Here is a 22,876-nt window from a genome sequence, read left to right on the forward strand (position 1 = left end):
AAATGGGCAGAGTTGTATAATTTACACCTTTTACGAGTTTCTTTATTTGCAGGAAAAAGGAACAATATTTCTGATCACCACACACTTTAATGACTTCTTACTTCCTGCTTACTTTAACTCTCTTGTTCATCCATTTATATAAAAAAAGAATCAAAGCCAACAAGACAGAAGAGTTTGGATTTTTCCATTAAATTTTATTTTCTAAATGCAACATTTAAAAAACTGGATGTTTTTAAATAACATGAAACCAAATGCCAAGTGTATTAGGCCACTCATGTACAGCCCAGAATCCTGTCAGACACCTGGTATGGGGAAAAAAAAAAGCCGAAATAAAACAGAAAAAGAGGACAAAAGCAGTCTAAATACACTCATTTACAAATAAAGATGCGCATGCATTCATATACACACATATACAAACATACGTACAGTCAGCTCAACACAGTCACTGAGGACAGGGCGAGATGAGGATGAAAACCAGTGGAGGAAAAAACAAACAAACCTAAAACGAAAAGTCTCAACAACGGATTCCTTTAAAAACCTAACCTCGAACGCTCAGAGGAAGTCTTAAAATAACCCTGCGCTGTGTTCCGCACACCCCGTTCACTTCCCCTTAAATAGAGTCTTACTCGCTCGTACGCTAACTATCGCGCTCCGTCATCGGCGAGCAGAGTAAAACACCGATCAGAGAGTCAGAAACCGCTCCCATAAAGACAAACGCTATCAGGGATATTTCATTGCTTGGTTCGTCTGCCGTGTTGATGATGCAGCAGCGTCCTGAACATGACCAACCAAGGGAAAGTGGACAAGGGTGTATTAAAACCGTTATTGGAACGAGGCCCTAATCTGGGCTTCAAGAATGACGAGATAACGCTGTTACCCGAATCTCTGCGCTGTTTCACACGTCCTTACCATGGATCACGGTGTCTCTAAATCCCTGTCTCTGATTGGCCGGTTCAGTATCATGGGAATTAAACCCCACCCTCCCTCCCTCCCTCCCTGTTTCACAATGGCAGAGTTAAAGATCCTCCGACCAGCCGGTAGTTTGGTTCGATGTCTATAATAGCAGGCAGCCGTTCTTCTTGCCGCGCTTTTTGGCCTGCAGCGCCGCCCTGGTGGCCATCTCGAACACTTCCCTGACACCATCTTTCGTCTTCGCCGAGCATTCTAAATACCCGAAAGCGTTGATCCGGTTTGCCATGTCACGACCTTCTTCTGGTTTTACAGGCTCCTGTAAGAGAGAAGAAATGAATTAATGGCAAAATGATTATTAATATCAATACCAACATTAATATTCTGGTGAGCTCACAAATAAGTACGCAATGAAACAGATAGAAGTCGTTCGTTTTTAGGATTCACAGCAACAGGAGGTGGAGCTACCTGTGCTTTAGTAAAGTAGGTGGCGCTGACTTGGACAACTTTATGCAAATTGTAAGCAATTTCAGAGACTTTTTGTTTAGATTTGTGCCAAGCAGCTGTTAAGGTGATGATACACGGGGCGACTTTTTGGGCAGTGTTGCTGGGTGACTGCGCTTCGACACTTTCCCATTGAGATTGGGGTAACAGTGAGTGCTAGCAGTGAATCACATGACCACCTGAGAGCTTCTGAAATTTTCAACAAAGATGGCGGCGTCTCACTCAACAGCAGTGGAGCGAAGAAAAAGAGAGACGACTTATATCTTTTTATGGCGGTAAGTTGTTGTGTGTAAACCCAAAGTGGTGAATTTACCTCATCAAACACTTAGAAAACCAACAGACATCCATTTTTATGCTCAGGTTGGAATTAAGACATCGATTTTCTTCAGCTAAGCGTAAACTGCCGTTAGCTAACCACCGCTCCATAGAGACTGAATGGGATTTCACTAACTAGCAGTGGGTTTTGCTGACATGGTTAGCTGAGAGTTATCGCTAGCTATCTATTCAGTTTTGTTCCAGAAGTGATACTGACGAGTGAAATAAAGGCTGAAGCCAAGACAAAAGTGACAGCTGTAAACATTTCCAGGTCCGTCTCCATGGCAACAGATTTGCCCTGATCTGATTGGTTGTTGCCCAAAAAGTTGCCCCATGTATCATCACCTTAAGAAAGCAGCAAAGCCAAAAATCTGGTGTAAGCGAAAGTTAATCAGCAGCTCCTCCATTTTTATCAACCAAACGAGTCTGAGAGGCCCTCAGGCCTGCCTTCTCATTTTCTACTGTTTCACAAGACAAAGGGCTTCACAGATCACTGTGTGTGTGTGTGTGTGTGTGTGTGTGTGTGTGTGTGTGTGTGTGTGTGTTCACTGCTTCAGATGGGTTAAATGCAGACGAGGAAATTCACTGTGCTTCAGTCTGTGCTCAAGTCTCAGTGGGATAAATAAAGGATTCTTGTTCTTGATCAAATGATGTTTTGACTAAAGACTAACTCGGAATTTCCAACCTCCAACTGGGAACGAAGCAAAGAAAATGCTCCCTCAACTTGGAATTCCAGTTCAATCTGGAATGACACATCTGTGATGGTCAGGTGTCCACATACTTTTGCTTATACAGTGTAGCGTGCCTCACTCATCACTGTTACATCACCAGCTCATTCCTAACAAAAGTTGCACCAAGTCTGAAAACTACAGAGTGGCATAATTTCCGAGTTCCGATTTCCCACATCCCGGTGTGAGCTGAACACAGAAAAGGTTCAGAGAGATAAACTCAGCACAAACCAAAACGAGCCGAGTACCAAAAGCAGATCTCTCCTCTCCTCTGTAGTGAGCTGTTTTTCTTCCAGCCGGATGATTTTTTACATTATTATTCGTGTTTGATCTGACCGCTGGTTTAGCTGAGAAAGCAGAAAAGTGAAGTTTTAATCTAAATTGTAGATTCTGGCTCATTAACATTCATTCTCAGGGATGTTTAAATATTTAAAACGATGTGTTAAGGACGCCCCCAACTACCCCGTCAGCATCAGGAGTAAAATGAAAACCTTCTGCTTGAAGAGAAATCAGTGCATGTGATCAGTACATTAAGATCCTGTAACCAAACCCGATCCCGCCGGGGTCCGACCCACCGCACCGGACAATAAACACACAGAAACAAGAAAAAACCCTGAACCTGTTTCATTTTGGACAGCTCACGTCGAGTGTGCTCGTCATTACGCAGGTCCTTCTTGTTCCCGACGAGGATGATGGGAACGTTCGGGCAGAAATGCTTCACTTCTGGCGTCCACTTCTCCGGAATATTCTCTGAAAGACGACAAAGTGAAGAACATTAATGTTGGTATTGATATTAATGCGATACCATTGTCTAGTCATTCACTCAGAGGAATTAAACTCTCCAACGGGAGTCATAAATCATATTTATTCTATCTACACTCACTGGATATGAGCAATCGTGTGCTCTGATTGGCTACTCTACTACTAGGGTATCAGCTCAAAAACCGTGAGTTGAGAAAAACAGAATGGTGGAGCGTGTTAGGCTGGGCAGACACTGTGCCATTTTTTCAATCGCGGTATTCAGCTGCTGCTCACACTGTCCGAGTGAATCGCAGGGGTAAACAGCGCGCAGCTTACGATTCCTGTTCTCACACTACACGATCCGATGCTCGGATGCGATCTGACTGCTCACACTGTGCTTCCATACTTCCAGATTCTTGTATCCGGAACTGCAACGTGATTATAGTGTTGTGACGTTCGCGAACGAACCGATTCTTTTGAACGGCTCCTAGGCATGAACGATGAGAACCGAGTCTCGAGCTGGGGGAGCCGCTCTTTCTGTCCTTCTTTTTCTGTACTGTGTTTCAGATACTTTATAATGTTGTTGTGTGATATTAATGATAATATTGTGGGAAAACTACTTTGCACGGACGTTCATTTAATTTATTCTATCGTCATTTTGTTTGTTCCATTTTTGTGTATTTTATTTATTTATCTGTTTTGTATCTCAGACTTAAATATTTTTGTAAAACAAGTGTTTTTCTATAAAATATTCTTGTGTTCTTGATAACTATGTTCTTGAGTGGGTTCTTTTTTTTTTTTTACAGAAAAGCCGTTCTGCATGGACATTCATTGAAGCCCTCATTGTTTTTTAATGGTTATTTATGAGCGTTTAGGGGTTACAATAATGTAAGTCTAGGTTGCTTTATATAAAAGGTATGTCCAGAAATATTGATGTCACTGTCTAAGCAGAGGGATCTGGCTTCTTTAGACGCTGTCTTCTTAAAACTGAATAAATATTTAAAAAGAGCCAAATGAGCCAGTCTTTTGAACGGCTCTTTTCAAAGAACGGATCACAAAGATGCGGATCCCATCAAAGAGCCATAAATCCCATCTACGTGAAGAAGAAGAGGAGACCGGATGTGCTGCTCAGTGTTTGTTTTCTCTTCCGTATCTGTGTTCGCGCATGTGCAGTGTGACCGGCTGAGGTAAATCGGCTCGTGACGCTGCTTCAGCAGTGCGATAGCCTCACGAGGGGCGACCAGGATTTCAAACAGGTTTGATTTTCATCCGATCGATCGGGAGGAGGTCGTGAGGTGTTAATCGCTTGTCGTTACCCCATGTGTACTACACGATCCGAGACGCACGATCGAGCCAAAAATCGGCCCGATCCCCAAAATAGTCGCACGAGTGAAAATCGTGTCAAAATCGGGCCAAAAATCGCAGTGTCTGCCCAGCCTTACTGAACCAACCGAGGACCAAATAAAAACTCTACTCGAAAACAAACCCCTCCCCCAAAAGGAACAAAACAGAATAAAAGTATTTGATGGTAAGAACTTTTTTTTTTAAGAATTATCATAGCATTTTTCACAAATTGCTCCTGTCACTTCACCGGTTCGTTTACATTCTTCATCTTTAAGCATTAACATTTGTTGAATTTCTTTAGACTGGTTCAAAAGCTCAAAGATGTTTAAAAATTACAGAACTGAAATGTCCGAGGAAGAATTAAACAAATGTCGAAAGCTGTTCTATTCCTCGCCACGACAGAGAGACGGCACTTTCTACAAAATACAACACTAAAGTCAATTCATGCCGCCATCGACAGGGTTTTAAGAAATCCATCGAAGCGGAAATGATTTTGTTGGATGTTTTGTATAAAGTTTTTATTTATTGGATTTGCAAAAAATAAAAATGCTCCGTTTCTCAAAATCCAGTGAATGTGGAGAGAATAAAACAGTTATTCCACTCAATCTCGGTGCTACGCGCCTCGTCTCCGATCAGCTCATGTACGACTCGAGTTTGTGGAATTGAGGTTTTTCACTCACGTGACCAAGTCATGTGATGCTGCCATTTTGGACGTCACGGCTCGAATCAGTTTGAATGTGAGGAAGGCGACAAACGAAAAACATAAAAGAAAAAGGAGCGAGATGCAGAAAACACCTTCACTATCCAGCGACGTAGGGCATTTACAGGGCGAGCAGAGGGAGAGGTATTTGCAAAAATTGAGGTTAGCAGGCTTAGAGAACGACGTTTACCTGCTTCCACCAGGATTGTTCACTGACGTACGGAAATACACGAAGCCCTCGTCTTTACCTGACTTCGGCCCACATGATCTGTATACCTATGTCGTTAAAAACCATCGCCATACACAGGTATTGATCTGAAAGCGTATAAGAGTTTGGATGCCTACAAATATTTTGTGTCAGGCTGGGTAACATGCCTACATCAGCGGGTCGTCCCTGGAGCCAGTGGTCGCCATCTTATTACAGCTAAGGTTTGTTCACATTTTCATTTACTTTCGGTCCTCAGGATAAACAAAATGTTATTAAATGTCATTGAAATAACTTCCTAGTCTGTTGAGACATGGCCCGTTATAAATTTGCTGTTACCAGGCAATGACCAAGAACTGTATTATTAGGGTCGGTGTAGTTGTAGCAGTGCACTAGCAGCTAGCTGTTAGCACTAGCTAATGTCAACAACATAGCTGGTATGTTACTGTAGCAATGTTTACGTTCAGTCATTTGGATGACTGTTAAAACCTTTCAGTCTCAAGTTTTTCCTTTACTGTATTTACTAGTTTACCGAGCTAGCGCGCTCGGGCAAGCTGGGAGCTAGTGCGTGCGCTAGCCGGCCGCCGGCCTGCCCGAGCGCGCTAGCTCAGTAAACTAGTAAATCCAGTAAAGGAAAAACTTGAGACTGAAAGGTTTTAACAGTCATCCAAATGACTGAACGTAAACATTGCTACAGTAACATACCAGCTACGATGTTGACATTAGCTAGCTTGACGTTCAAAATGGCGGACACCGGGGCGTCACGTGACCCTGTGACGTCAGGTGAAATACCTCAATAATTGTTAAACCTACAGCAGCACTGTGGTTAACGAGAGACGTCGGTGAGTTCTCAGACGACTTCCACACTTTATTCTTTACTCTCTTCCTTACCGTCCTCTTGTTTGTGGGAAAAACGGCTGTGCGTGAGCATGTTCACTTTCTTTCTCGTTCTAATCTCAGACGTGACTTACCTAAACTATCAGGACTGTCTATAGAGAAGCACATGAGGATGACATCTGTGTCCGGGTACGAGAGCGGCCTCAGGCGGTCGTAATCCTCCTGACCGGCGGTATCCCACAGAGCGAGCTCCACCTGCCCATAACCACACACACACAATATAAACATCAGTGGCGGCCGTCTTTACCGCCTTCTTCCTCAGACAGGTGACAAACTAAAGGAAAACCCAGCGGCTTCCTCACGGCTCATCATCATCTCATCTATTCTCCCATGAAGAAGCAATCCTAAAGGGCGTGGCCTCTTCTCCCATGACTCTGCCCTCATCCGCAGGGCTCACTGAATGGTTTGATGATGAAAATTAGACATAAATCAGATGCCATCACCGTCACACTATTTTCTTCCTTTAATTTGTCGACTCTTTACAGTTTACTGAACCAAAACTATGACAACAAACAAACAGAGGAATATACTGTTTAATTAATAACTCGATTAATATATTAAGAAAATAAACGACTCTGTAAACAGCTCAGTTAATTCCTGGATCATGTAATGGACTGGTGTATTTTTGAATCCTTATAATTAGGGACTCAATAAAAGATCAGTTAATAACTCCTGATTAACCTCGCTCGCACAGACGTTATGGTAAAACATCAGACCGAGGTGTCGACAGTGAGGTCCGTACAAAAACACCTCAGTCTGATATTTTCCCATAAAGTCCGAGCGAGCGAGTGAGCGAGGTTAATAAGGAGTTTATTATCCAGCTTTTTTATTTCTAAGATTAAAACAGACGCTCATTATAACGAGGCGTGACGCTGCTTTCAGTCACATAGTTGAGTCACACATGCAGAATAAACGCCAAGTGCTTTCAGAACTGAACCTCCGTTAGCGGTTTCTGAACACTCTTCGTTGCTCATTTCTTGAATAACTCCGTGACTCGTGTGTGTTTTGTGTTGACTGTTTCTGATTCCGTTTTGATTCCCAATTATTTTTTCCTTGTTGTTTTGTGTTTGCTTTTCTTTCAACATTCAGAGCTGGCGCCTTGGAAAGAAAGTCTGTAATCGGCCGTGGGCCTTACGGGAAAATACCGCCCACCGAGGAACCAATCAGAGCGCGTGATTTTACCGGAAGTAGCTCGTGCTGTATAATAAAGGTTATTTAAACGATGAATAAATCAATCAGGCTCGCTATGACAGAATCAAAAGGAAGGATTTTTCATTAAATTATTTCCCTGCTTTCGTCAAACAGAATCTTCAGCAGGAATCCACAGCGTCTGTATGGAAATATTTATCATGACAGACTCCGGACGCTAGGGTGCATCAGTTTCCCTCACTTTCATAAAATCTGATGCGTTTTTGTTTGGGTGTTCCTTTTCACCAATAAAGACGTCCTGTAAAATTTTTTGACCATATTCAAAAGTCTAATGGTGGCACCATGAGGTTCATTTTTTGCCAAAAAACGCTTATTTTATTTTATGTTTTGGCGTAAGGTTTGAATCACAATGTTGGACTCCATTTATTGATTCCTTGTGAGCCAGAGATCATGTTAAGAACCTTTGCAAGGGATTGAGAAGCATTAATGTGATTCATAATACATTTGTATTGTTTAAAAGTAGTTGAACAATGATTCAATGAACAGCTAAAACTCAAACTGTGCTTGAGAATATATTTAGAATATGGACTAAAAATGCATATCTAAGATATTTGGTATACTCTATAAGGTGCCATAATGTTTCATGAAAAGTGATCGAAATTTTGTCATAAAATAGCATCTTTTTCCATAACTTTGAGCTCCTGGTGCCGCCATTAAACTTTTGAATTTTGTCAAAATATTTCACCCAGTGTGTTTTCCTACCAAAAGGAACATAAAAACAAAAATGCATCATGATCGGAGGAACTTTTCATTTTTAGGGGCAGCTGATGCACCGTACTGGACGTGGAGCTTGCTCCTCCTGAACACCCCAGAGACAGAAACGTTCTGCAGGTTACCTGGGACGAGTATTTAAACCTGACATTTCTCACTCGAACCCTCAGAGTCAGAACTCAAAGAACTTCTCTATCATCAACCACAAGGAATGAAGTTACTTTAGATTTTATTTTATTTTTTTCCTGAGAGCTGTAAACTTACAGAACGATCTGCCGTCTTCATGCAAAAGTAGTACAACTTTAAATTCACTGCACCCTGCCTTACTGAAGCACTTAAAGCACATTATAAAACAGATTTACAGAGGTTTATGACGTTCCTCCACACAACACTTTACAGCATCACCTTATCGCTAATACTGCTCTTTTCCTGGATTTCGATATTTGTGTTGGTTTTTTAAAGTACATTTCTTCCCTTTTTAAAATAAGGGACGATTTTAAATTCAGGCACGAGCCCCATTATTATCCCCGCCACCACGGGGGGTTTGTATTTATCTGAGAGCTGTTGAAGTTAACACAAATTCTTTTTAATGCTATTAATTAATTTTTTTGACGCATGATTAACGTGCGCATGTTCTGTGCCCCTCCCCCGTAATTTGGGAAATCAGGAAGTGACGTCGTGCGAGTGAGTGATGTAGTGAGTAGCTGGTTGGTGTAAGATGTGATAAAGTGCACTGAGGTACAGAATCAACTTACTGTTACAGTCTGACTGTTTACATACAACGCGTGTGTTTTATCTGCTTCTGATGCTCCACAGGGGAGAAAAGACCATGTGTGAAGGTCCAGGTGTGTGTGCGTGTGTGTGTGAAGGTCCTGGTGTGTGTGTGTGTGTGAAGGTCCTGGTGTGTGTGTGTGTGTAGGTCCAGGTGTGTGTGTGTGTGTGTGTGTGTGTGTGTGTAGGTCCAGGTGTGTAGGTCCAGGTGTGTGTGTGTGTGTGTGTGTGCGTGTGTAGGTCCAGGTGTGTAGGTCCAGGTGTGTGTGTGTGTGTGTGTGTGTGTGTGTGTAGGTCCAGGTGTGTAGGTCCAGGTGTGTGTGTGTGTGTGTGTGTGTGTGTAGGTCCAGGTGTGTGTGTGTGTGTAGGTCCAGGTGTGTGTGTGTGTGTGTGTGTGTGTGTGTAGGTCCAGGTGTGTGTGTGTGTGTGTGTGTGTGTAGGTCCAGGTGTGTGTGTGTGTGTGTGTGTGTGTGTGTGTGTGTAGGTCCAGGTGTGTGTGTGTAGGTCCAGGTGTGTGTGTGTGTGTGTGTGTGTAGGTCCAGGTGTGTGTGTGTGTAGGTCCAGGTGTGTGTGTGTGTAGGTCCAGGTGTGTGTGTGTGTAGGTCCAGGTGTGTGTGTAGGTCCAGGTGTGTGTGTAGGTCCAGGTGTGTGTGTGTGTGTGTGTGTGTAGGTCCAGGTGTGTGTGTGTGTGTGTGTGTGTGTGTGTGTGTGTGTGTGTAGGTCCAGGTGTGTGTGTGTGTAGGTCCAGGTGTGTGTGTGTGTGTGTGTGTGTGTGTGTAGGTCCAGGTGTGTGTGTGTGTGTGTGTAGGTCCAGGTGTGTGTGTGTGTGTGTGTGTGTGTGTGTGTGTAGGTCCAGGTGTGTGTGTAGGTCCAGGTGTGTGTGTAGGTCCAGGTGTGTGTGTGTGTAGGTCCAGGTGTGTGTGTGTGTGTGTGTGTGTGTGTGTGTAGGTCCAGGTGTGTGTGTGTGTAGGTCCAGGTGTGTGTGTGTGTAGGTCCAGGTGTGTGTGTGTGTAGGTCCAGGTGTGTGTGTGTGTAGGTCCAGGTGTGTGTGTGTGTAGGTCCAGGTGTGTGTGTAGGTCCAGGTGTGTGTGTAGGTCCAGGTGTGTGTGTGTGTGTGTGTGTGTGTAGGTCCAGGTGTGTGTGTGTGTGTGTGTAGGTCCAGGTGTGTGTGTGTGTGTGTGTGTAGGTCCAGGTGTGTGTGTGTGTGTGTGTAGGTCCAGGTGTGTGTGTGTGTGTGTGTGTAGGTCCAGGTGTGTGTGTGTGTGTGTGTGTAGGTCCAGGTGTGTGTGTGTGTGTGTGTGTGTGTAGGTCCAGGTGTGTGTGTGTGTGTGTGTGTGTGTAGGTCCAGGTGTGTGTGTGTGTGTGTGTGTGTAGGTCCAGGTGTGTGTGTGTGTGTGTGTGTGTGTAGGTCCAGGTGTGTGTGTGTGTAGGTCCAGGTGTGTGTGTGTGTAGGTCCAGGTGTGTGTGTGTGTAGGTCCAGGTGTGTGTGTAGGTCCAGGTGTGTGTGTAGGTCCAGGTGTGTGTGTAGGTCCAGGTGTGTGTGTGTGTGTGTGTAGGTCCAGGTGTGTGTGTGTGTGTGTGTAGGTCCAGGTGTGTGTGTGTGTGTGTGTAGGTCCAGGTGTGTGTGTGTGTGTGTGTAGGTCCAGGTGTGTGTGTGTGTGTGTGTAGGTCCAGGTGTGTGTGTGTGTGTGTGTGTAGGTCCAGGTGTGTGTGTGTGTGTGTGTGTAGGTCCAGGTGTGTGTGTGTGTGTGTGTGTAGGTCCAGGTGTGTGTGTGTGTGTGTGTGTGTGTGTAGGTCCAGGTGTGTGTGTGTGTGTGTGTGTGTGTAGGTCCAGGTGTGTGTGTGTGTGTGTGTGTGTAGGTCCAGGTGTGTGTGTGTGTGTGTGTGTAGGTCCAGGTGTGTGTGTGTGTGTGTGTGTGTGTGTGTGTGTGTGTGTAGGTCCAGGTGTGTGTGTGTGTGTGTAGGTCCAGGTGTGTGTGTGTGTGTGTGTGTGTGTGTAGGTCCAGGTGTGTGTGTGTGTGTGTGTGTAGGTCCAGGTGTGTGTGTGTGTGTGTGTGTGTGTAGGTCCAGGTGTGTGTGTGTGTGTGTGTGTGTGTGTAGGTCCAGGTGTGTGTGTGTGTGTGTGTGTGTGTGTGTGTGTGTGTGTGTGTGTTTCTAAATGCAGTTTTTGCTCCTGAACGTTCTGTATATTTCCCAGTGAGTTTCTGCATTTTACTGGGAAACATCTCTGAGCTGTGTGACTTCACAAATGGATTTATTTGGGTTTCGTATTTTTATTTTCTTTATTTAAACACAGCCGCTCCTGTTACCCCGAGTCCACACCACTGAGCGTGTTTATTGTATAGTCTGAGGCTGGAAGTTAAGGACAGAACGAGAGGAAAACACTGTATGGTTTTGTTCACACTGAATTATACTAAACCCTCAAAATTATAAAGTTAACACTGCTTTAGTTTCTAAATCCAGTGGGGGAATAAAATATCCACTAAAATAACGTTTTCTGTGTCCAGTCTCATCCGTCCCGACCTGCCCACATTCATTTATATAAAGCAAGTGTATTTATCCACTCCCACGCCCCAAAAACCTGAAAAGCGTCCCTTTAAGGTGCATTTAGAACAGATAAAAACATCCAATCAATTGAGAGTTAACTACGGACAATAATGGGATTTATTATTTTTAAAGATATTTTTTGGGCTTTTTGCACCTGTATTGGATAGGACAGTGTAGAGACAGGAAATGAGCGGGACAGAGAGACGGGGAGGGATCGGGAAATGACCTCGGGCCGGAATCGAACCCGGGTCCCCGGATTTATGGTATGGCGCCTTATCCACCTGAGCCACGACGCCCCCGACAATAATGGGATTAAATCTTTTAATTGATTGACAGCCATAGTTTATTTTATTTATCTTTTTACAGTGAACTGCAATAAACCAAAGTAAAGATTTGGTTTGGTTCAATTCTTCATCTTTCGTACCTGCTTTCCGTCCACCTCGATGTCAGCAACATAATTCTCGAACACAGTGGGGACGTAAACCTCGGGGAACTGGTCTTTACTGAACACGATCAGCAAGCACGTCTTTCCACAAGCGCCGTCTCCAACGATCACCAACTTCTTACGGCTCGCCGCCATCTGACGTCAAAGAAGGGAAAAAAAACAAAAAAGACAATCACTTTTATTTTGGACACTGCCATTTCATTCAACTTCGTACCGGTTATCTAATTCTCTTCATCACTTAAAAACCCCACACTGTACACGATGCACAAAAACACTCTCTGGATAACGATAATCCGACCATGACTGAGATTGTCAAAGGAAACGCAAAATGTTTTATTTGTCCAAATGAGGTGTAAAAACTCCCCATCCACAAGATCACACCACAATCTGAAAGACGGATTTTCATTCTCTCTCCTTGCTAAATAACTTACAGTGGTTTCTCATAAACTGAATTAAATTCTGCCTGAATAAATAAACACCATTGCCAGATAGATAGATAGATATGCAAACAAAGAGCCAATTTTGAGCCGACACTGGACTATACAGCTAGGTGTTCTCTAGAGACCTGGCCATTATTAAAAAATGTTCTGTTTCCGGTCCACCGGCCGGGTGAGTGCCGTTTGTGGGGGTGAAATTTTTTTTTTAACGCCGGTTTTTCGACATTTTTTTCGGGTTCGTAAATCTAAAATCGAACTTGACATTTCCGCATTCCCAGGGCTTTCCACTAAGGCTCATACTAGCCAGCCATGACAAATAAGTAGCCAGCCGGGGGGAGTAAACACAAAATAAACTCCTGTGCACGCAGTTCCCAGGATTAAATGTATTTTCCACAGACCGTTTATTTATTCACTTTACTCAAATACAAAGTAAAATGGCAGTAAATCTTCTTTCTTTTCTTGCGTATTGCATCATGAGGCGTTCCTGGCTTGTAAATCTCTTATTTTCGGTGCATGACACATTCACGCAGCTGAGCATGCTATGAATTGACGACAGCGGTCTGCAGTGGGGCGACACAATTACACACTACTGCCTCCGCCGAGTGCACGCGCACACCGCACGTCAGGGCGCGGATGAGTTACTACCTTGATCAACGGTTCAGTTTGACATTATTGTCAGTCCGTTAGATAAACATTTAATTTTATTAAAATCGAAAATTAATATTTAGAGCCTGTGGGCTACAAAAATAATAGTCATTAAAGTAGCCGGCTGGACTTAATTGTGTAGTCGGCTGTATGGCGGCAGCCAGCGCTTGTGGAAAGCCCTGAATTCCGCGCAGAATATAGAACTGAATCAGCTCTGCGCATGCGCCGTGTGGCACAAAAAAATGGCAGCCACCATGAAGGAAGGAGATCCGGAGTTTTCAAACATTTGCTTAAGTGTGAAATCGCAAAATGGTATTCTAGCGAACAACAAAATAGTAAAGATTCAGAAAAACAAATCATTCAGTGATCATTTTAATAGTGTAATTTCATCCGAACTCGGCCTAACGCTCGATTTAGAACTACAAAAAGTCCGTGTGTCGGACATTTTAAGTACCTTTGTAAAAGTTTTGCAAATGTTGCAGTCAGCATTTAAAATGCTAACTTAAAGTTTTTGTACAAGTTTCAGTTGATTAAATTGTCATTTTATTAAATGTGTCTGCTTTTGTAATAAAAAAGTACTGAAAGAAAAAGCAAACACAGCATTGCGATTTCTTATCCATCCATTTAAAAAAAAAAATCCCTCCCTCCTGACTGAAATTTTTTTTGCTCACCCGGTGGACAGGAAACGATTTTTTTTTAAGGATGGCCCCCATTGATGTGTCTTTTTGACAGCCAATACTAGAAACTGACGGGTAATTTTCTGCAATGACAGGCTTCAAAATTCCCATTCGGACGCGTCATTATGGGGAAACACTTGATGCCGATTTGAGTGCAATCAGTACTCTGTTTTCACACAGACTTTGTGCAGCATCGTGTCAGGTATGCGGCGGTCGACGGGTCTAAGTGCAGGAAGTGTTTATTAGCAGGTGTGATATTTACAAAACAGAAATCAGAGTCATAAACATGGCTACAAACAAACGTGACAGTGATACCGATAAAACTTCACAAAGCCTCTGTGTCCTTATATGTGTGTGCTGATTGCACTCAAATCAGTATCAGGAGTTTCCCATAATGACTGGGTCCCAAGCGCGAGCACAACACGCGCCGCAGGATCCCCGAATGTAAAGGCGTGTTAAGTCTGGGTGAAGGCGACGCTCTACAGAGCTGCTCAGGTTCACTTCACTGTATAAGAATGAGCACCACGCTGCAGTGGTGAAATAAATTTTTTGTTTTTTAATTCTTATCTTTATGGAAATGAAGCGAACACCATTAGGTTTTTGATCTCTCAGTTCAACACCGAGTCCGCTGAATGTCCCCCCCATTTTCCCTTCTACATTTAGAAGGATGTTTCTAGTTTTTCCCACCAATGATAAATTGTCAGGTGACAGTGCAAAGCCTCGATTAGAGAAAATTATGATGAAATAAAACGAGCAGCGTTAGTTGCACTGGCAGATCAAAATAACCACCAGTAGATGAGTGGGGACCCCAAACAACACAATAAATCTCCATCCCATGTGTGTTTCTCCAGTACAGCATTTGCTCTTCCTTATTTCTGAAGCGGGATGTGATTTGCTGCTCAGAACCGATAGCACACTCCCACTGGCCAGAGCGTGGCATGGCAACCAACCATAGTCCTTGTTTCATACTCCAGCCAGGTTCAGCTGCCCATCATGTTAAGGAAGCCACAGAACTTTTCACGCAGCCTCATGTGAGGCTCAGGCTCAGAACGGGCGGCACTGTGGTGTAATGGTTAGCGCTGTCGCCTCACAGCAAGAAGGTTCCGGGCTCAAACCCAGCGGCTGGCGAGGGCCTTTCTGTGTGGAGTTTGCATGTTCTCCCCGTGTCTGCGTGGGTTTCCTCCGGGTGCTCTGGTTTCCCCCACAGTCCAAAGACATGCAGTTAGGTTGGCGTGGGGCGGCCTTGGGCTGAGGTGCCCTTGAGCGAGGTACCGAACCCCTGACTGCTCCCCGGGCGCTCTGGTGTGGCTGCCCACTGCTCTGAGTGTGTGTGTGCGCGTGTTCACTGCTTCAGATGGGTTAAATGCAGAGGATGAATTTCACTGTGCTTGAAGTGTGCATGTGACAAATAAAGGTTTAAAAAAAAAAAAACTCTCTAATGCTTACACACGCTCAGTGTGAACATGTAAAGGTTAGTTTGTGTGGTTGGGGCGGCCGTTACCAATTTACCACACCATGCTAATCAGCACTGAGCATTGCAAAATTTGGCACAAAGCCTCCACGTGCTATAAAACAGCATAAAATAAAGAATTTTCACCTTCGCCAAGGAAGTTATGTTTTCAGTAGTGTTGATTTGTTTGTTTGTCTGTTAGCAACATTACAGAAAAAGTAATGAATGGATTGCTCTGAAATTTTTTCCAGAGGTGTGACTGGGCACAAGTAACAATCCATTACATTTTGGCGGTGATCCAGATCACCTTCTGGATCCCGGATTGTTTTATTTTAAAGGATTCTTGGCGGAGGTCTGCGCTCTCCGAGTGCTTTTCTAGTCTTGAAATGATTTGAGTTGACCGACTCCTTTTTTCAGAAATTCATGACCTAAAACACTTTATTTTAAACGCTTCTCCCAACTGCTTTTTCATGCCAAGATTGTGCCAGAGGGCCCCAGATTTACTTCAATATTTCAAGTGTTCCCGGGGGAGCACGGCCTCGGACCCCCTGCCAACAGCCTTCTCCCAGTTTCTGGATAATACGCTGCTTCAAACACTGCAACTGCTTCATGTGCATATTTACCAGACTGCAGATTTCACATTATTATTATTATTATTATTATTACTACTACTATATCATGATGACAGCCACAAACTCCTCAAATAAAACTAGAAAAGCACTCAGAGCGCAGACCTCCGCCAAGAATCCTTTAAAAAAATCCGGGATCCAGAAGGTGATCCGGATCACCGCCAAAATGTAATGGATTGTTACTTGTGCCCAGTCACACCTCTGGAAAAAATTTCAGAGCAATCCGTTCATTACTTTTTCCGTAATGTTGCTAACAGACAAACAAACCAACGCTACTGAAAACGTAACTTCCTTGGTGGAGGTGATGAAAGTGCTGAATGAGGGAACAGTAAACTCCTGCTCCTGACTCTTCAGTAGAGAACACCCCCCCCCCCCGACACGCCCAGGAGCTGAGGGGAGGAGCTTACTGCAGGAAGAGACCAAATTAAACTAAACTGGGCGTGGCTTCTAAGGAACGAGACTTCCTGTCCCCCTCTGTCTCCGGCTGCAGGACTGAGGGGTGGAAGGTGATGCGGCCTGGAAGGCAGCGCGGTTATAAAGATGAGGGACAGGAAAGGCGTCGAAAACACAAACAAGCTTTCCAGGAAAGTCAGTTTTAAAAATTGTAATTATTTTTCTGTTGTAAATCCTGTTCTGTACAATTTCCAGGGATGTAAATCAACCCACCATTTAAAAAAAATCAGCCATTAGATTAATCTCTCACCAAAAAGTGTTAGTTATACCTTATTATTATTATTATTAATTCAACTGAATGTGCTGTTAATAAGTAAAGCAAAGTGCGAATCCGAATCAGAAGATTCGGAAAAACAACCCAAGCCTGTGACCGACAGAATGCCCGGATGTTAAACCGGAAGCGCAGTGTCGGCCCGCCCCGCGGCCTGGAGAGCGCTCATCACTTCTCTTTAGCGAACCGCGCACACGCTTCATTTACATAAAATTAACTTTAAATACAGAAATACTGCCTGTTCTTTAAGTATTTAATCTTACTCTTTCTAACAGCCGTTAAGTTTTTGAACAGTGCTAAGCTAACCAGCTAACAGCGGTAGCGGCTAACGGTAACTCACCACTCGCTCAATGCTAACAAACACAAATAAGCGCCAACATAAATAAAGGTTATAAAAACATCAGCCATGAACAAACAGTAAATTCATTTAAACAATTTAAATTACGAGGACAAAATGTATTTACTGTTATGAGTATTTTTTACCGTTTCGCTGAACGCTGAGGAAATAGCGACTCACTTTCCTGTTAGACTTTAAGTCCCGCCCACATATGATGACGCCACGCCCTTTCCCGGAAGTGCCACGCAGTAAAAGCACAAGTGGACACGAACGATGAAATTTCTCGATATTAAAATAAAAGACCTGTTTTTAAAATTGATTTAATATTTAAAAAAAATCAAAATTAACATTAATATAAAATTTGGATTGAAGACCGTTTATCCCACTTTACATTTCAAAATCCTGTTTTGTTTTGTAAATGAAATCCCCACTTGGGAACCCGGCTCCTGGAGCTCCTCCGAGCTTTTTATGTCCGGTTATAAACACATGCCTTCACTCAGAGTTTTAAAAGGAAAAAATAAACCATTATTATTATTTGATTTATTCATTCATTAATTTAGGGTCAAAGTGGATCCTGGGGAAAACAGGAGACAGGGATAAAGAGCTGAATTCTTTCACAGAGCAACACAAAGTAGTTAAATTTGTATCTGCAACATTTTTATCTCATTTCTGCTTTGTTTTATTTTCCTTTTGATGACTTTACAAGTCAGAAACCTACAGTAAAGTGCTGACAGAACTGGGTATGAAACTGCTGACTGAGTGAATTCTCTTTATGGAGACCGTTCTCGTCGTGTAACTTGCCTGGACGTGAGGCTGGAACTTGTCATGAGGAGAATTTTTATGACACTTATTTTTAAGTTATACCTGGTCAGTGTTTTAAAATCCTGAGGTATTTTTGTACAATATACAGTATTTTTTTATTTATTTATTTTGTGGCAGAGCATGCAGATGATCACCGACTATAAAGCTGATCCACCACTCTGCGAGGAGAACATAAACTTTCTAAATGAACTCAACAAACATTTTGCACATTTTGAGGCACAATATAACATTCCTGCAAGAAAAACTGTCCCTAATTTAGATGAGCAGGCGCTCAGTCTTGACCCAGCTGATGTACGCAGGATCCTGAGAGGAGTCAGCGTCTGGAAGGCAGCAGGTCCCGATAATATTCCAGGACGGGCGCTCAAAGAATGTGCAGATCAGCTGGCTTCGGTCCTCACAGACATATTTAACGCCTCGCTGAGCCAGGCTGGAGTTCCATCATGCTTTAAGGCGGCTAATACCGTACAATCCCAGTGCCAAAAAACCCACAATTACATGTTTAAATGATTACTGCCTGGTTGCACTCACACCCATAATGATGAAGTGCTTTGGGAGATTGGTTAAAGCCCATATCATCTCCAGGCTCCCCTGCACATTTGACCCGTTCCAGTTTGCAGACCATCCCAACCGCTCCACAGAGGACGCTATCTCCACTGTACTCCACCTGAGCCTGGCACATCTGGAGGAGGAGAACATTTATGTGCGAATGCTGTTTCTGGACTTCAGTTCAGCGTTCAACACGACCATCCCCCAGCATCTGGTAGGAAAACTGGGCCTCAGCACACCCCTGTGTAACTGGTTACTGGACTTTCTAACAAACAGACCCCAATCTGTACAGACTGGAAACAGCATCTCCAGTGCCATCTCCCTGAATACCGGCTCCCCTCAGGGCTGTGTCCTGAGCCCCTTACTGTTCACCCTGATGACCCACGACTGCTGCGCCAGGTTCAGTACAAATCACATTGTGATGTATGCAGACAGCATGACAGTGGTGGGCCTCATTCAGGATGACAGCACAGTGGAGTGAGCCAGCAGCACCAAGTTCCTGGGGGTGCAGATCACGGACAGTCTGATTCGGTCCCTCAACATCGCCTCTCTTGCGAAGAGAGCACAGAAGCGCCTGCACTTCCTGCACCGGACGAAAAGAACATAACCCCCCCACCCATCCTCACCACTTTCTATAGGAGCACTACAGACAGTGTACTGACTAGCTGCATCTCTGTCTGGTTTGGGGACTGCACAGCCTCAGACTGGAAAACCATGCGAAAAGTGGTGAGGACAGCGGAAAAGATCATCGGGATGTCTCTGCCTTCCATCTAAGACACTGCAGTCGAATGCTGTCTGACCAAGGCTCAGAACGGGCGGCACGGTGGTGTAGTGGTCATCACTGTCGCCTCACAGCAAGAAGGTCCGGGTTCGAGCCCAGCGGCCGATGGCGGCCTTTCTGTGTGGAGTTTGCATGTTCTCCCCGTGTCTGCGTGGGTTTCCTCCGGGTGCTCCGGTTTCCCCCACAGTCCAAAGACATGCAGGTTAGGTTGACGTGGGGCGGCCTTGGGCTGAGGTGCCCTTGAGCGAGGTACCGAACCCCTGACTGCTCCCCGGGCGCTGTAGTGTGGCTGCCCACTGCTCTGAGTGTGTGTGTGTGTGTGTGTGTGTGTTCACTGCTTCAGATGGGTTAAATGCACCGGATGAATTTCACTGTGCTTGAGTGTGCATGTGACAAATAAAGGTTTCTTCTAACATTATAAAAGACCCCACCCATCCACATCATGGACTCTCTTCTCCCTGCGGCCCTCTGGCAAGAGGTTCCACAGTATCCAGAGCAGAACAAGCAAGTTCTGTAACAGCTTCTTCCCCCAAGTCATCAGACTCCTGAACTCCTAAATAATCCCCTCCTGTATATATCTGGACTAGAACATCACTATCTGGACTCAGTGCAATATCCTGCATGCTGCTATAAATCCTTTATTGTGCAATATGTTTAAAATTATGTAGCATAGTTAGCATATTCTATAGAATATTATTTTATTTAAGTTTTTTGCTTGGATGTTTATTTAAATTATCTAATTGTAAATTTGATATTTTTGGTTTGGATTATGTGCAATAGTTATGCGGCAGTTATATTGACGTAAACCACTGGAACGAAATTTCATTCAAATGTGCGTTCTGAATGTACAAGTGAATGACAAAGTTATCTCTCTATCTATCTAAAAAATGAAGGGACTTTTAGTTGTTTTTTGTAGATCCTGTTTTATCCCGTAGATCGTCTGGACCAATCAAATGCCACCTCTTCATCTGGGCATTCCAGCTGCACAAATACAAGATAACTCAAACATTTTAGTTGCAAATATTTCAGATAATACACTGGAAAAAGTATTAAAACTATTTAACAAGATCTGGGATTCTGGTCAACTTCCATCATTGTGGAAACATGCAGCAGTCGTGTCTGTTCTAAAACCAGGGAAAGATCCATCTGACCCTCGGGTTACAGACCAACTGCATTAACATCACAATTATACAAAACCATGGAACGAATAATCACAGTAAGATTACATCACTTTTTCGAAATCAATGGTCTCTTTTCTCCACATCAGAGTGGATTCTGTAAGAGCAGAAATACGGTGGACTCGGTATGATTAGAGTCTGATATGAGAAAAGCCCAGACTAACAGGAGCCAGGAGTCGCGGTATTTTCTGATATAGAGAAAGCTGATGATGTGGTTTGGAAAGAGGGTTTATTCATGAAGTTAGAATCTTTGGGAATAGGTGGCAGGGCATATAATTGGATTCTGGATTTTTTGTTTGATAGAAAGATGCAGGTAAGGGGAGGTGTGGAATATTCCCAGGTATATACAGTCGAGAATGGAACACCACAAGGTAGTGAGTGTGTAACTCATTATTATTAGCATTATCAAGTTCAAGTCAACTTTAGAGTTTAGAGTTTATTTTTAAAAGGGACAGTGTACAAATTTAAACATTATCGTTGTGGTAAGGACAGATGTCTGTACCAGGCTATAGCAGCACATGCTAGTTTCTGCCTGTAGTCCCTTGGCAGGTGGATGTAATAAAAAAGATAAATAAAATGTACAGGAAACGCCACCAAATCTATCATTAGAGCAATTTGTAGTGATTTAGACCAGTAGAACAGAAGTGGATAGCCTCATAAGGCATACATAACCTCATTTTTCACAATCACACACGCACGCACTCACACACCATAAGTTAAGCGAAATGTGCAAAGGAATGTGCAAGCCAGTGTAAATATGCATCATCCCATCCCACCCCACCCCACTACCCCCTCCTTACATAGAGGACAAGTTTTACCACTCCAACCTTGAGAGAGAGAGAGAGAGAGAGAGACATGCTCTCCAAACCACCAAAACTTCACATTTCAGTAGGTTTTACCCTCCCACACCTAATGGTCATACACAAGCATAATAAGATAAAATAAAAATTAAAAAATCCCCCCCACACACAGGAATCTCCCATCCCTCACAATCCCCACACACACACAAACACACTAAAAAGTGCAAGATCTGCAAACCCCCCCACACACACACACCTACCCCCCAATACCCCCCCACACACACCCAATACCCCCTACACACACATACCCCCCCACCACACACAAACATACCCCCCAATACCCCCCCACCACACACACACACACACACCAATACCCCCCCCACACACACACCTACCCCCCAATACCCCCCCACACACACACACCTACCCCCCAATACCCCCCCACACACACCCAATACCCCCTACACACACATACCCCCCCACCACACACAAACATACCCCCCAATACCCCCCCACCACACACACACACACACCAATACCCCCCCCCCCACACACACACCTACCCCCCAATACCCCCCCACACACACCCAATACCCCCTACACACACATACCCCCCCACCACACACAAACATACCCCCCAATACCCCCCCACCACACACACACACACACACACCAATACCCCCCCCCACACACACACACCTACCCCCCAATACCCCCCCACACACACCCAATACCCCCTACACACACACACACACCCACACCCCAATACCCCCACCACACACACACACACCAATACCCCCACCACACACACACACACACCAATACCCCCACCACACACACACACACACCAATACCCCCACCACACACACACACACACACCAATACCCCCACCACACACACACACACACACCAATACCCCCACCACACACACACACCCCAATACCCCCACCACACACACACACACACCCCAATACCCCCACCACACACACACACACCTCAATACCCCCACCACACACACACACACACCCCAATACCCCCACCACACACACCCCAATACCCCCACCACACACACCCCAATACCCCCACCACACACACCCCAATACCCCCACCACACACACCCCAATACCCCCACCACACACACCCCAATACCCCCACCACACACACACCCCAATACCCCCACCACACACACACACCCCAATACCCCCACCACACACACCCCAATACCCCCACCACACACACACACCCCAATACCCCCACCCCACACACACACCCCAATACCCCCACCCCACACACACACACACACCCAATACCCCCTCCACACACACATACCATTCAATAAAATGCCCTAACTATCCTTTTCTATCCATGTGTGCATAATTGAGTTGATAATATCCATTTCTTTATCAAATGTGAAAAAGACTTATAATGTGTACAGGATATTAATTCTGTTGGGAGGTTATTCCACTGATTTGTGGCTACAGAAGAAAAAGATGATTTACCAAATGCAGTCTTTCGTAGTGGGACACTGCACTCCCCCCTCGACACTGATCTAGTGGTACGTGTTGATACCTCTGAGCACAAAGAAATAAATTGTTTCAAAGGTGGTGGTGCATTATTGTGTATAATTTTAAAAAGCAGGCAGAGATTTGCATGCCTAATTAGATTTTCAAGGCTCAATATGTTATATTTACGAAGCACAAGACAGTGGTGGTAAGAACGTTTTCTCCTGGTGTGGATCTTTATGGCACTTTTGTAAATTGAGCTGAGGGGTCTCAATACCGTTTTGCAGGCTTGTGACCAACTTGTGATGCAGTATAGAAAATG

At 44.3% G+C, this 22,876-nt stretch overlaps 1 protein-coding gene across 1 annotated transcript; it reads right to left on the reverse strand.

Annotated features, from left to right (window-relative positions):
* Window positions 1–173: 173 nt before the first annotated feature.
* On the reverse strand, window positions 174–17,165 carry rhoac (ras homolog gene family, member Ac). Its single transcript, XM_060938613.1, has 5 exons — window positions 17,072–17,165; window positions 12,006–12,161; window positions 6,418–6,538; window positions 3,076–3,206; window positions 174–1,228 (listed from the first exon to the last, which is right to left on the reverse strand). Exons 2-5 carry the CDS (start codon window positions 12,159–12,161, stop codon window positions 1,055–1,057), a joined length of 582 nt encoding a protein of 193 aa, XP_060794596.1. The 5' UTR covers window positions 17,072–17,165; the 3' UTR covers window positions 174–1,054.
* Window positions 17,166–22,876: the final 5,711 nt, after the last annotated feature.

The sequence above is a fragment of the Neoarius graeffei genome, chromosome 13 (assembly GCF_027579695.1).
Source record: "Neoarius graeffei isolate fNeoGra1 chromosome 13, fNeoGra1.pri, whole genome shotgun sequence".
In the NCBI taxonomy this organism is placed as follows: domain Eukaryota; kingdom Metazoa; phylum Chordata; class Actinopteri; order Siluriformes; family Ariidae; genus Neoarius; species Neoarius graeffei.